At 35.2% G+C, this 15,355-nt stretch overlaps 1 protein-coding gene across 25 annotated transcripts in view; it reads right to left on the bottom strand.

Annotated features, from left to right (window-relative positions):
• LOC136825466 (uncharacterized) overlaps positions 1-15,355 on the bottom strand; it is a 603,159-nt gene that overhangs the window by 44,596 nt on the left and 543,208 nt on the right. For 19 of the 25 annotated variants that reach the window (XM_067081958.1, XM_067081959.1, XM_067081961.1 and 16 more), the window contains 6 exons: positions 14,150-14,230; positions 10,300-10,449; positions 5,060-5,263; positions 4,311-4,532; positions 1,907-2,104; positions 455-602 (listed from right to left, as the gene is read on the bottom strand). In XM_067081958.1, coding sequence (XP_066938059.1) covers positions 455-602; positions 1,907-2,104; positions 4,311-4,532; positions 5,060-5,263; positions 10,300-10,449; positions 14,150-14,230 — 1,003 coding nt within the window. The remainder of the gene's footprint in view (positions 1-454; positions 603-1,906; positions 2,105-4,310; positions 4,533-5,059; positions 5,264-10,299; positions 10,450-14,149; positions 14,231-15,355) is intronic. The other 6 variants (XM_067081947.1, XM_067081945.1, XM_067081954.1 and 3 more) reach the window with 3 other exon arrangements.

The raw sequence follows: 15,355 nt of genomic DNA, 5'->3' as shown, positions 1-15,355 counted from the left end.
ACCATGGTTTCATGAACTCACCAACCTCTATTTTACTTTAAAATTATCATGTACAGTACACTAACTCCTACATCAAAACTAATACTGTATAATACTGTTCACTGATGCCAATGACAACCAATGCTAATTCAACATGAGCATTGAAAAAAATTATGGTTAATTGAAATAAACAATACACTGCAGAGAAGCATACAATGCTAAGGATCTTATAGGAAATATAAGGAACACAAGAAATTGAGGCTTGGAGTAATCATATAGCTGAGAAATCTAAACAGAGTGAATTTCATCTTAAAAACCATTCTCTACAAATACTGTTAGGAATCTGGCATTCATTTCTAGCATAATGGTTAACAGAGTTAAAATTAAAAATGTTCTCTCATTGCTTAATATACACTTAGTGAAATACTTTGGGTTGGTTGTCTTAACAATTACAACTAAGCCTTCTCATACTAACCATAATATCGCTTCATCCTGTCATCTGCGTCACTTATATCTAGATGACTTCCCGAGTGTTGCTGTTCCTCTCCATCAGGTTTATTGTCCTCTGCATCTCTGTCTAAACCCAACAGAGCAGGGTTTCCAATATCCCCATTCATTAAAGGCTGAAAAAAGGAAACCATTCATCCTTGCATTATACAACTATCAAATACATCAACAATAAGTTTCTTTTTTTGAAGAATCAATGAACCCTCAAGCCTGGTGTTCTATCTCATTTCTCTCTTTCTCTCTCTACCCCAAATGTAAGTCTTATATAAGGACTGACTAAGAGTTAAGTACCCAATTCACTCTTAAGTCAACAGAGGCATACCTGATTTTAGGGAATGCATCTACATCACCCATCCATGTCTGGTTCAAGAATGGAGTATTGGTCATGCAATTTGTGAGCCGAGTATGCTCAACCCTGTGCAGAGAGAGAGAGAGAGAGAGAGAGAGAGAGAGAGAGAGAGAGAGAGAGAGAGAGAGAGAGAGAGAGAGAGAGAGAGAGAGAGAGAGAGAGAGAGAGAGAGTAACAATACTCTGTATGGAGATATTTATGTGTGTAAATTAAACAATTATTTGTTCAAAGCACACTTGAATGTGTTGGAAAGATCATACTAGATATAATAAATTTGTTCGAGAGATGCTTTGTAGGCACACTGCTTTTGCTATTACTTTTCAGCTGTTCCTTTTGTTTTCTTCCAACATAGCCATCTAAGTTCTTGAACTTACCTTATTCCAATTTTTAATTTTCAATTAAGAACAAAGCCTTCAGGTGAGCCTTGAATATAAAAAATGACTCGCTGGTCTTGTTAAGTAAAAATAATAATAATAATGGCCATGTTATTAGGAGAGAGAAGCAGATAATCACAGTAGTTGATAAGGAAGTAGCTCAACAAAGAACAGTAAGACAATGTCCAAAAATCATGAAAAAGACCCTAGATAAAGACCCAGACGGCAATCCATGCAGAAAAACACGAGAAGAAACTGAAGCTCACTTAACATTTAACCCTCAAATGAGAAAATCTGATGAAAAAACAACTATGATGATTCTAGATCACTACCAATAAATGATGGGGTACCACATTCTGGATGTATAAATTTATGAAATACTTCTGATTACTTGGTCCTTGGTTAAAATCGATTCATAACTTCTGCTAAAAATACTAAGAATAATTTTGCAAATGACTATACAATAAAACCAAGATTAATATTTCAAGTGTTAGTAAAGATCTGAAAGATATACAAACCTTCAACTCGAATTGCCATTATATTTTCTTCAAAATCTGCTGTATATAAGTAAGTTTCATGTTGCAAAATTTCCAAAGTATGAAAATAAGCTATTCAACATATTTATTCCATAACAATGCAAAACTATTTTGTAAAATAAGTTTAACTTAATACCTATTGTTAAAAAGCAGCCTCTTACTTGTTTCAGTCTAGAATCCTCATAAGATGGAATTCCATGAATGTATCTTGAGTCATTCTGTAGGAGATCTCCTGGAGATGGTGGGCTTTTTGCAAGCTGATGATGATTGTAAGTGCGCATATGTTCAGGGGGTGGAGGTGGTGGTGGATAATCTGAATCATTAAAGTCAGGGCTCTCTGGATAATCAGTGGGGAGTCTCTGAAATGGAAAAAACCTGTGTCATTTTAAGTGGAATGGGGAACACCATATGAAGAGGTAAAATTCTCACTCAATTTTTACTCTTCACATCTTCACTACTTAAAAATCATTATCTTTACCTCTTACTAAAATCCCTATCATTATTGATAAATTAAATTAGTAAACAGAATGCAGCCTTAGCAACCTGTAATTTTATACCCCAAGTATGCAATGCATTGAAACAAGAAGTAAGTTGTAACATCTAAGGTGCAATACCACTTGAAATGACCACTATCATCGTAATCATTATCATGAATAATTTTTATGTCGGTTTGACCCTTTATAGCCTCCAAAACAAGATCAGTTCTATCCACTCCCATCTTGCACATTTTTCCTCTGAACTGCCACCTGGCCTAGGCCCTCATCTATGCCGAGGAGGTTTTTTTTCATAATTCCTTGTTTACTTCTTTTCTGCCAAACTGTTCCTCATCCCTCCTCACCACATGTTCAAACTATCTCAGTCTTTAAGATCTCTGCCTATTTTCCAGTTACTAGACACCACATATCTCTGCCTGGTTCTCTATGTCCTGTTCCCCATTTCCTATTAATTTCAGGCATCTGAAATCTCTTACTTCTCGCAAACTTAGGAATCTTTAGTAGTACTTATGCCACGAACTGCTACATTTGGTAAACAGATGATTTCTCTGCCAACCCTTCCCGAGTGTTTTGAGAACAGTGAAAGGGTGCCAACCAGCTCATTTTACAGTACTGGAGGCAAAATGGGGAAATTGTCATAAGCTAACAAAACTGATCGCAAAGTAAAACTTTACACCACGAGTTATTCCTTCACTTGAAACCAAAGTAAGCACACAGCACTTAGTTCCTTAACAACCTTTTCTTATAATATCCACATGGCCACTTTCCCCACTATTTTTCTTTTGCTCTCTCTCTAGTTACCATAAGCTTTGTTTTGCTCAAGCTAATTTTCAGTCCCTTCCTCTCCATTTGCATCTTCCATCTGTACAATCACTTCATCTGATTCTACTGTTAATACACAGAAAAGGGCTCAGGGCTGATCCTTGATGGACACCAACATTTGTCTCAGATTCGTCTGATAAACCAGCTACTTTCATAACTTAAGATCTTGAATTACAGTTAAATAACATCACTATTCGATAAGGCTTTCTGGTGCCCTATGCCTTTGTAATGCCCATCCAATAGTATTTTTGGTGCTTTGCCAAATGCCTTCTCAAGAACACCAAAAAGCAGTATAATCTCTCTATCCCACATGGTACTACTTACCCAGTAGCTGTCTCATTATAAAGGCTGCTTCTGCTATTGACCTATCTAGCATGAAATCTAACTGACAAGTATCTATTTCAACTAATTTTCTCAGCCTTTCTTCCAACACCTTCTCCAGTATTTTCACTACACTCAAGCAATCTTATTTCTTTATAATTGTAGTGCATACCTTTTCCTTTTTATTATCACTGTCATGCTAAATATCCACTCTTCCAGTCCTAATTTTTTCTTTGTGAGGTTTTCATATGTTCCAGTCAGCTAATCGATGACCAGCCCTCCAGCTATTTTTAGCTAATCAGTTGTTATTCCTGATGATCCTGGACCTTTTCCACTTTTCATTTTCCCAAGAGCCCTTCTGACTTCTTCAAATAATACATTCTCTACTGGTACTCTACCATGCCAACATCCTACATGTTTGTATTCTTTCTATTAAATCATTTTCAAAATACTGCCTCAATCATTATAGGAGCTTTCTTTTCAGCATTTAATATCTTCGTTTAAATCTTTTATACACTGCCCCTTTCACATCTTTTTCATCTTTCTTCAGTACCTCTGCTATCCTAAATATTTTTCCCTTCTACTGTGTTCATATAATAATTCCATTTCTACCAGCTTTCCTCTGCCCTTGCAACCTGGTTTTAGCCTCTCTCCCCTTCTCCCCGTAGTATACATCTCTGTCCTCGGCTGTTTGAAGGATCTCTTCTTGTCTTCAAATCCCCATAGTACACCTTGATTCAACAAAATTGTCTTTCACTTTCAGTGTCCCTTATCTGGTTTCAGATTTCCCATAAAACAGTGTTAAATATAAATTCCAGTGGATAGGTATGAGGGGTCTAAGCTACAATGAATTCTCACAATCCCAGCTATGTATATATATAAATAAAATGCAATACATTCTGGGGATGTTTTAAAACTGAAATCTTACCTCATCTTCATATCTAGAAGCATTAACATAAACAGGTGGATTTCCTCTTCTTCCAGTTTCTGGAAGATCTAACCCCCTGTCTCTTGTGACCATAGCATCCAGGTCTGTCTCAAGCCAAGTGCTTTGAGTCCTACGCCTTGCAGGCACAGGAGCAGCTCCGACTACCCCTGTTGGGGAGGGTCTGATTTCAATTCCCGGATTTGCAGATGTCAACCTCTGGATCTGGGAAGTATAGGATACAAAATGAAGGGTATTCAAATGTACAAGCTGTAACACTGTCATATGTTCAGCTGTTGCCAAAACTGTGACTGCAATGATATTCTAAAATTTTTACCAAACTAAATCTAAGTTACTCATAACCTTTCATATAACATACAGTTACTTGTTTTTCTGTATGAGGGAGAGAGAGAGATCAAACTATTTTGAGCATATTGTATTGAGAGAGAGAGAGAGAGAGAGATCAAACTATATTGAGCATACTGTATTGGGAAATTATTATATAAGTATTGCAAGAAAAGCTTACAAAAACTATTAAAATCTCATCAGAAGGAACAATAATAATTTTGGAAGTAGCAGAACGAAAATCTGTAGCAAAGCTCAGGCAATCAAAAGAAAATTGGGATAGATGAAGACCTAGACATTATAGAATTTGAGGCAGGAGTACAGGGCGGAAGAGACTGGAGAACTCACTTCACATGTGGATATAAAACTGATGATGATACATGTTTCATTGTATTTTTAAAACTAACCTGATGGCTGAGTTCAATTCTTCTTCTCTGTAAGTCTTCTAAAAGTGTTTGGACTCTAACCATTTCAGATTCAATGTGACGGGTCTCAGAAGAACTACCAGATTCCCTTTGAGAATTCTTTGCCATTGCCATTTGTATTTTCTGCCGGAGCATCATCATCTCATGTTCCAAACGACTATTCTCTGCTGCAGTTTCCTCAAGTTTCTGACATAGTAAAAATATAGCAACATAAACTTTATATAAAACACTTTCCACACAAGTAATTTTTTCAAATACATAACTAGCTTTGTCATACAAACCAACTACTGTACTTATAAACAGCCATTACTTGTGGTCTTCCCAAACTCAAGATGATCCATTCTCTATTCAAATAAAATTTGTCTGCTGGCTAGCAGCATTACACATGTGCTTCATGGTTCCTTGGTTCCATGCAGCCAAGACCTGGACTAAGAGGCAAGAGCTTCAACTGTAAGTACATGCAGTCCCCGGTTATCAGCGGGGGTTTTGTTCCAACGGCATGACGACAAGCAAAAATTGCCGATTTTTGGCACCTATGTTAAGTATGTATCGGCGCCAATGCGTGATTGTTGGCGCCGATAAGCAGACATCGGTACCGAAAATTGCCGATTTTCATTGCTAGACAAGTGCTGAAAAACCAAATCACCAATAACCGAGCCCGCCGATAACCGGGGACTGCCTGCACTGTAATAGGCTCGTAAGAAAAAATATATTTTGCTTTTAAATGTTCAACAATTTTATAGGTCCACTGCTTACAGATAGCCAAAATCTATTTAGGTGGGGTCAAGTCACAAAAAACTACTGAAAAACATGAATTCATTATGTTAATATATCTAGAGTACCCCTTGATAAATGTAGTAAAGGGCCATAAAAGCAACATGTAGATGCAAAAATGCCTGAAAGTTTATGTCTTTAAGGATATCTTAAGCTCTGGGTTGCTCAAAAGCCCTTCATGATGCTAACATCTGGTGTGCAAGAAACACAAAACAGAAGTCAACACAGTTCAAGCTACTACTCACAGTCCACCACTGATCAGGCTAAGCTACTACTCACTATCTACAGGTTAACGAAAGATGAGAAAGACTACAGTGATGATGCCATGAAACTGCCTGTCTTAAACTGAAGCAGGTACTACACATCCCAGAGCAACAAAGGCCATGATGAGCAGATCAGGCCAACAGACTCTCACATCCCTGAATGGTTCATGAATGTGTGGCACCATTACTTTACCAAAAGTACCAAACAGAATAATTTTCTGTCAGTGCTTCTTAGGGCATCTGTACATAGAATAGTTTACATATATCATCTCCATAGTCCTACGTTCTTTAATGATAGGGACACTGAGGAAAGAAAATGGTTCTTGCCTCACAAAAAGCAATCAATTACCCAGACTGCCTGGAGCTGTGCTCTGGCTACCGTGTCATCTATGGAGAACAAACCCATGTGTCACTCCTTGATAAGTTACAATGTAAAGCACATGAAGCTGCTTACCTTTCCCAAAGGTAAGGATATCAAAAAAAGAGGAAAGCCTTCCTCAAGATGAAATACAGTGAATGTTTGAAATCCATTACTGTATTGTTGTTCCTTTCAGTAGCACAGTCCCCCAACACAAGCTAAGCCTTCTATGTTTTAGCAAGACACCTTTTGGCAGCACAGGTGCAGGTGAGAAGAGTTAAACAAGCCCATAGCATCAAAGAAGTAGCCATCCTTGTCTTTGCTTGTTCATTGGTTTAGCCCCTAACTTGTGTTACTACTGGCTATCATTTCTGTTGCGTCATAGGATGCTATGGTGCATGCTGCTGATCTATTGTAAATGGCTGAAATCCTGGGGAAATATTATGGTAACCATAAAAAAGTAGCATTCTCATATAAAAACAACCAAAAAAGTACATATAATAAATCTCTTTCACCAAGTACTACCCCATACATCAAACTCCACTTAGCTGGCAATGTAAAAAATGTCACCTGGAATTTCTTTGAAAGTCATTAACACTATATAAAAAATAAAATACTTGAAAGATTACAGGAAAAAAAGAGAGAGAACTGACTAATTCTGATGAAACAGTCAACCTAAATGTCCAGGAAAACAGGAAGATGAAAAGGCTTGTTACCAACTTAGATACAAAAAGTTACGCTTATGGTTGCTTGGAACCTAAGGATCCTTGGGAGCAGATGATTTTATTTTGAATTGAGAAGGGAGTCTGCAGGATTTGTATGACCACAAATATAGGCTACTTACAAGTAATAGCTTTGTTATACAAAAAATGTGCTCTTTCCAACCAATCATCTTCAGACATCTTAAATCAATGAATATCAGAATTGGTTTATCTATATGATTAAACCTAGGACAGCTTTAATGCATAATTTGAATTACTGCCTGTACCATGAACCTGTGACATATCAAAGAAAAGCTAATATTATACAGTTTCTTAAACATAATTTATATTTCCCAAATATAAACTATTATCTTGCTTAGACTAATGCTTTGGTATGAATGGCAATTGTATACATAACTCAAAAATCACTGATCCTGCTGCCATCAGAGGACAAGCAATCCACAAAGTGATTTAAAAACCCTAATCTCCCATGCTAACTTCTTGAGTATGAAACTTTATTGATGCATCTATGGCCCATTGGAGGGGAGGAAAAGTGGATATCTCCACAAGCAATGTTTTTATGCATGTATAATTTTTTTTAAAACAATTACCGTGCACAGAACAACTCTGTGATTAGGATGATGTAATCAACGCAAGACTCTACTTGAACCTGTCATGTTGTCAACCAACCAGAAGATCTAAAATACAGACTACAGTCTCGCAAATTTATGGAAAAGGTTTGTCCCCAGAGCCAGGTCCACTACCTTGCTTCCATTTCTCTCTGGGCTTTAATATGCGACCCTCATTAACAGACGCTATATCTCTCTGAGAATATAAGAAACTGTTCTTGAACTGATGTTAATTTATTATGAATTATTATTATATGTGAATCATCAAAGGAGTTACACTTTCCTGGTCCCCCAGGGTTCCACAAGACAGACCAATTACAAAAAATTCTCTTATAGTTGGTCTCGGCCAGAGTAGTGCTTGTTGGCAGTGATAGAATATAAAGGACTCAGGACAGGAGGGCTCTATCTTCTGTCCTACAACAATTACCTAGGCTCTACGTCATACTCGCACAGATGTGACAACAAGTTGATGCCATCTACATTACACTCTGGTCTGTCCAAGAGTTCATTTGTCCCCAGAATTTTCTCTGGAATCGCACTTGACTACGTGCTTCATTCTCCAACCCTACACGAGTCAACCTAAGTACTTAGTTTTAAGATGCATTGAAAAGTTTTAGTTTCTTAAATTTTTAATGGGCAGGCTTATTTTTGTTTAAATTGGAAGTCAGTACACCTCTTGCAAGGTGAGAAGTTAGGAATAGATTGCTAGGCTACGCTGTAATTGCTGTGTTGTTTTTCATGTTAAACACAGCCAGATTTGGCAATAACATTAGAAATTTTGTTATTGAAACTTATTAAACAATGCCCTTTTAACACTGATAGATAATTTGAAGTTACTGAAACGGTAAATCGGGGTAGCCTAACTTTCTTGTTTACGAAACAGCCATGTTCGTAGTTCCAAGATTAGAAAAGAAATGTTTGTTAAAGATGACATTACTATTTCAAGTTTGTTAAAAATGACATTATGTAATAGAAATATGACCTAAAAATTATTAGAGGATGTTCTATAGATTGTACTAGTCTATGTTTGTATATAGAAATTTTTTTTTTTTTATATTACATTTGGCAGCATACTGACTAAGGACAAAGCCCCTAGTGTCTTCATACACTGACATAGTCCTATAGATGCCTATTATGTTGAGTAAGATAGGTAAAAAAAAAAAAAAACTGAGATAGGGATGTCAACAGTGATTAAAATGATGAAATGTAACCAACCAGTGATCACCACAGGACTGAGAAAAACACTTGTCAAGAATCTTGATAGAGACATGTCTGGGGTGAAAAGGAGGTGGAGAAAAATGGCATCTCCAACACTCCAAATGTGAGACATGGTTAACTGTAAAAGTAAGCCTTTGCAGATATCCTTACCTTCATCAATTCCAAGATACAAGTAAAAAGCTGGGACTAAGATGGGCATCAATTTCTTTAATAACAATACTTCCTTTAGCAGCAATTATAGTTATGACCATAATATGCAAAGGAATTACTTATGTGTAATATTAATGGGAAAGGACAAGAACACGTTATATCCTAGTAGGAAAAACTGCGAGGCATTTATATGGAGTCAGAAAATTAGCATCGGATATAAACTGCATTAGTATCCAAATATAGTAACTAGTGGAAATAAAAAACAACTTTCTATATTCATTCACTCACTAGATAAACCCTTCACTGGTGAATCCTAAGATAAAATAATAGGGGGCTTACTCAATATATCAGGGGATACCTAACATAAGTATAATTGGAAATTGCATGAACAAGAATGCGTTAAAACCAAACTGGAACAAACAAAAAAATTATTATAATAGCAAAATCAGTATGCACCAAGAGAATGCCTCAAAAGCACTAATCATAGAAAACAAGAACAAGGGTAAATACTGGGTGAGAAGCACCTGAAATGTAGGGTCCTCATCTCACTCTGAGGGGGTGATTTCATACTCCAACTAAGGCACTGGGCTAAGTAAAGCAACTGTTTGTCTAATGTATGAACATTTGCCATTCTACTGACAACATTATCTGAGACACCACGATTGTTATGTATGTACTGTATAAATTAATATTTTTTTTTATAAAATACTTTAAATGAAAAATTGTAACATATCCTTGCCTATTATCTCTTGCAAACTGATCTAATCATGCACAAATCATTTCATTACTCCACCAACATGCCAAAATACTAAATGTGCTTCTTCTCCCTTGTAAACTTCAAGATTCTAACTACATCTACACCATGATAAAAATTGTATATAAATCCTAATAAACCACTATCATCATAACTAGTAACCAAGTTGAAGAGATGTAATAATGTTTATACTAAAATCAAGGACCATTATAAGTCACAACAGAACTAGGTGAAAGGGTAATGGGAAAAATATTAAGCATAAAAACACTCCTAAACATACATTGTAAGTGAAAGTAATTATGTAAAACCAGTTAATATTTTTCACTACAGTAAATAAGATGTATGCTAAGCCACTATTAGCAAAACTAAACTCACCCTTGCAGAAACAGCAAGGTGAGCGCGCAGTTTAGAAAGCTCATGTTCCAAATGTCGCCTTTGTTTCTTTCTGCGTTCAAGCTCTACTGGTCCCTCATTGGCTCCGTGTGACTTGGAGTGCAGGTTAACTAAGGTGCGCTCCAGCATCTCCTATGGTGGAGATCCAGGTTACTTAGATTATTTAGTTATGCTATTAATGATGACAAAACCATTTTCAATTACTTTGCCTTTCTTTCAAATCTCACACTGATAATACATAATTAATTGTCAGTTAAAAAGTTAAAGACAATGAAAGAATGTACTGTTCTTTTGCCTTCATCTACTATTCAATGGTTGCTTTTAACACTTAAAATCAGACATCTGAAATCATGAAGTTAAGTATTGTGCAACTGAAAGGGATAAAAAATATAAGTAAAGATGGAGACTGCTGATGTAAAAAAAAGCTACTGAATAATTCTTTACTTTAAAATGCTATACTGTTATGAACTGTTTGTACACAGAAACTGAAATTATCCTAACAAACAATACAATTCAATGAATCCTTAAGAGTTACTGATTCTGTAATTCTTTATTTTGCTTATATAAAAGGATTAAAAGGTACATTTCTTTATGAAAGCTCTGCCCAGTTTTAGTAGAGGTTAACAGCCCTTACACCAAGGAACAAAAAGACAACCCATAGTACCCCAAAAATATTCAGCATGCAACACAAAACCACCCAAGTCATGCCACAACAAAATTGTATCCTATATCCCCTAACTTTCTTTGTCATACATGCACATGAAGGTTAGTCATAGTTTTCAATTGGACAGAATCCATATTATTGTACCCATACACCAGTACAATACTTTCTCTGATTGCTTGAAGAAAAGTGAAATGAGGAGAAAATCACCAAATTAGTGGAAAGTTTGGAATCTGGAAATGAATTTAATATCATAAACATAAGACATACAAGCTGTCTCCAAAAGAGCAATAATCAATGTTTTGGATACAAGGAATCGAACACATCTAAGGAAACATGTAGAAATCTATTAAAAACAATTAAAAATCACCAAAAAGCCTCATGAATGTGAAAATATTTATATCTTCCAAAGTAATATGGATAAAGACATTTCTCAATTATTCCATAGTCATGCTACTATCTTAGATTTTATGTTTATTACTTTTCATGCAGCAACTGAATAGTGACTTAGAACTACAATATGCTGCATTGACACATGTTGAACCTGTGTCATGGCCCAACACTATTTTGTAGCACTGATAAAATGAAGGGTATCACATAAATTTGACGTAAGAAGAAACTAGGTATATCCAGTACCTAATGTTTAAAAAGAACTATGTAAGAACACATCAGTAAAAAACTGGAGAGATAAAAGTAAAAGCAGCACCTAAGGTGACCAAAATTCATGCCTATATAAGTGCCAACATACAAAATTTTTACCATGAATGTAAACAATCTGATATTGCACACCAATAAAGTGCTATCTTAATACATATCATAAAAAAATCAGCAGTTAGAATTAGAATTTTACATTGGTTATCATAACTTCTGTATATACTAACAACACAATAATCTCTCAATGGCTCCCAAAAGGACAGTGTGCAGATGCTACTCAATGTCCTTTATCTATTTTTCTTGGAAACTATAGTTTTCTACAATGCTATAATTACTCAGCACTCATACAGCTGAGAATCTAGTGTTCATTCAACTGCCAAGAATCCTACCAGAAAATTAAGATTCAGGAGGATAAATGATCTGATCCATAAATCAATCCATTTCACGAAACTACGGTAAATATCTTTTGGTCTAAAAATATAGTCAGCTGCTGAATCTTTGGTAGACTTTGGTCAAATGAAGTATGCCTGACAACTTTTCTTGCTTATGAAAAAGAGGCATTCTAAACCTTACAAACACTTGCACAAAAACTTGAGCTACTGTTCTACTGGAGGCAGTATACAGTTAAGAATACATTAAACACAGCATTTACATAATGTTTCTGAATGGCAATACTTTAAATCCTAAGCATCAATTTAACCTTTCTAAAATAGGCAGTAGCTTACCAGTTTGTGACAATATTACCAGAAATTTGCCATTTACTTCACACTTGCACAAGAAAGGGAAATGTTAAAAATACAGCCAGTCAGGAATAACCTGACATTTGCTGACAAGCAATAAATATCTAATGCTCCATATTAAAAAATAAATTATTAGGACTTTAAAAAATGGGCTGCATCCACAACATAATGATGCAAAAAAAAAATCTGTTAATATAATCAACATCCAATAACACAACACACATTTCTGTGACTTACCTAAATATAAGGTAAATGAGTGTGTGTGTGTGTGTGTGTGTGTGTGTGTGTGTAAGCAAGAAACTGTGTATATAGTTAAAGTGTTATCACAAATTTAATTTTCAGCTGAAAATTACAAGTACCATTCATAGCTACTGCAAAACCAAAGAGTACTAAAACTTGAAGAAGAGAACCAGCAGATTGCATTATACAAACATAAAGCTAAATAGAGGTAATGTACTCTAAAGGCAGTTTTAACACTCAAAGGAGCACTTTTGTGTATGCAGTAAATATAAACACAGCACTAAAAGAAGATTGAATTTCAATACTGTACTATAGATACAGAAGGTAAATAAGCTAAAGAGTGCTCATACAAAAACAGGTTTTAATTCAACAAGTCTAACTACCATTTTTCAAATGTTTAATTTAGGTTATGAGAGAGAGAGAGAGAGAGAGAGAGAGAGAGAGAGAGAGAGAGAGAGAGAGAGAGAGAGAGAGAGAGAGAGAGAGAGAGAGAGAGAGAGAGAGAGACCTTATCAGTCGTACATTTACTAAAAATTACAGCATAGAAAACTCTGCATTAGATTTAATGGTATTGCTGCACTAAGGTAGTAATCCTTAACCAAAAAAAAAAAAATAAGGTAAAAAACAGTATTCCTGTTAGATGGACTCTTGAAAAATCATCAAACGCTAACTGGCAGTATGAAAAGTGTCAAAAAACCCTTAGAATCACTCATCACTTGCATAATTATTGCATAAGCATTTAAATCAAAATCCCTACCAATGCAAAAATTAGTGGTTGCAAAGATACCAAACTGTGGTCAGTAGCTTGCCTAAATGCTTTCTGAAACCATAAGATTCTACACAAAGAGTTCGATATTAGAAAAAATCTCAACATAGCATTCAATCATAAACCTCACAATAACTACACAGGCAAGAGACTATGATTTATGAGTAGTGTCCCTGGGACCTGTACTGTAAAAAGCAATTTTGGAAAAAAATCGAACTGAGGACTTGATGGGAGTAAAAATAAAACATAAAAAGAATACAGTACAAAACCATCAGGATTCTCAAAGAAAGTGAAAATAAGAAGAAAATTATTCTAAAAGACTGTAAAGTGATATATACAGTAAAGGGAAAATAAAAAAAGCAGTGTCTTGTACGGAAAAGAACCAAAATTACAGAGAAATACAACAGTACTTGCATCTCACATAGAAAATTGACAGACGCTTAAAATACCTGTGTTATTGTGCTCCACACCAATACTGTACATCTCTAGCAATTGTGAATGGGTAAGTGCTCTTAATTTACAATACATCACTTCAAGTGGATTTTCAAGAAAGCATTTCTTCTGCTGTAATAGTATACAGTTTACTGCTATTTCTTGAAAATCCTGAACTGAAGTGCATAAATCATCATCAAATGCCCTATCATTGAGAGACAGAGAAGCACCATAAAAATAGAATGAACCCATATTCCAACAAAGGTTATTTGCCAGTATCCAAAGAGGGATGGTAAGGTCCCAACCAATCTAAAATTATACAATATACACTGTTCGAACCTTCTCTCTCTGCAAGCTCTGAATGGTCAGGGATTCCTGATGTAGGTTCTTGTCCAACTTATACAATTGCATCACTTTCCCCTGAAAGTTTAATGTCACTACATCATAACTCGAATTTTAATTAAGGTGGCAAAAGCAACAAAAAACAAATAAAAGGTCTAATTTAACTTTTACACATCTACACACACACACCATCACATGATGAAATAGACTTAGTAGTAATGCAGATCTGGAAACTATCTGAACATTTCATAATTACAGTACTAATATACAGTGACTGTGATAGAGAACAGTAAGCATTCAACTACAAATAAAAAAAATATTTGCAAAAAATAAAATCTCTTATACTTGAAGCTCAGTGTCATGAAAATCTTATAAATAACTACCTTACTCTAGCACAAAGGTATCTCTATTTCAAACTGAATTAGAACTCTGTACATATTAAATCTGATTTAATTCCTACATGGGTGCACAAACATGCACATTTCCATAGTACCATTTTCCTGCCTTCCATCAACTGAACTTAATCTGTAACTGATTTAAACACAGTCTGTCCTTGTCACAGACAAGTAATAAACAAACTCATCAAAAGATGAAAGTCATACCAGAAAAAATAATACTATACTTCATTCAAAGCTCCTCATTGATCCATAAAATTTATTATTGTGCATAATTTGTAATAAACTTTGATGTGTTCAGTCATACAAAACATTTCTAGTAACAAAAAGTTTGATGTGCATCTTTCGTATTTATTTTCTCTCAATCCATTTTGCAGTTCCTGAGCCTTAGGTCTCGGGACACTACTTTACAGTATCATCCATGTAAACCACAAATAACTACAGTATATCTATCTGTTCATTTCTGACAAAACACAAGTTAATCATATGAAGTTTGAAAAGTCAAATGCCAGCTTTCAATGGCAAAGGAGCATAAACACAACTCTTTACAATGATGATAATTCTCAAATGTACTGTAGTACAATACATCTACAAGTAAATACCATTAAGAAATGGACAATTTCTTTTACCTAATCTGCTGCTGCCAATATATTTTTTTCCTGAATTACATAAATAACTCTGTCTTAAACTTTTTTGAAAAATTGATAGCAAGGATAAAGAAATAAAAACAATGAGCCCATTAACAAAAATTTGTCTTCCACACAGATTTTGTGTGCTTTATTTTTTCTTGGTTCCCACAACATATTTA

This window comes from Macrobrachium rosenbergii, chromosome 37, assembly GCF_040412425.1.
Source record: "Macrobrachium rosenbergii isolate ZJJX-2024 chromosome 37, ASM4041242v1, whole genome shotgun sequence".
NCBI lineage: Eukaryota > Metazoa > Arthropoda > Malacostraca > Decapoda > Palaemonidae > Macrobrachium > Macrobrachium rosenbergii.
The sequence above is the reverse complement of the archived record's forward strand: the minus strand, read 5'-3'. Positions and strand labels throughout refer to the sequence as shown.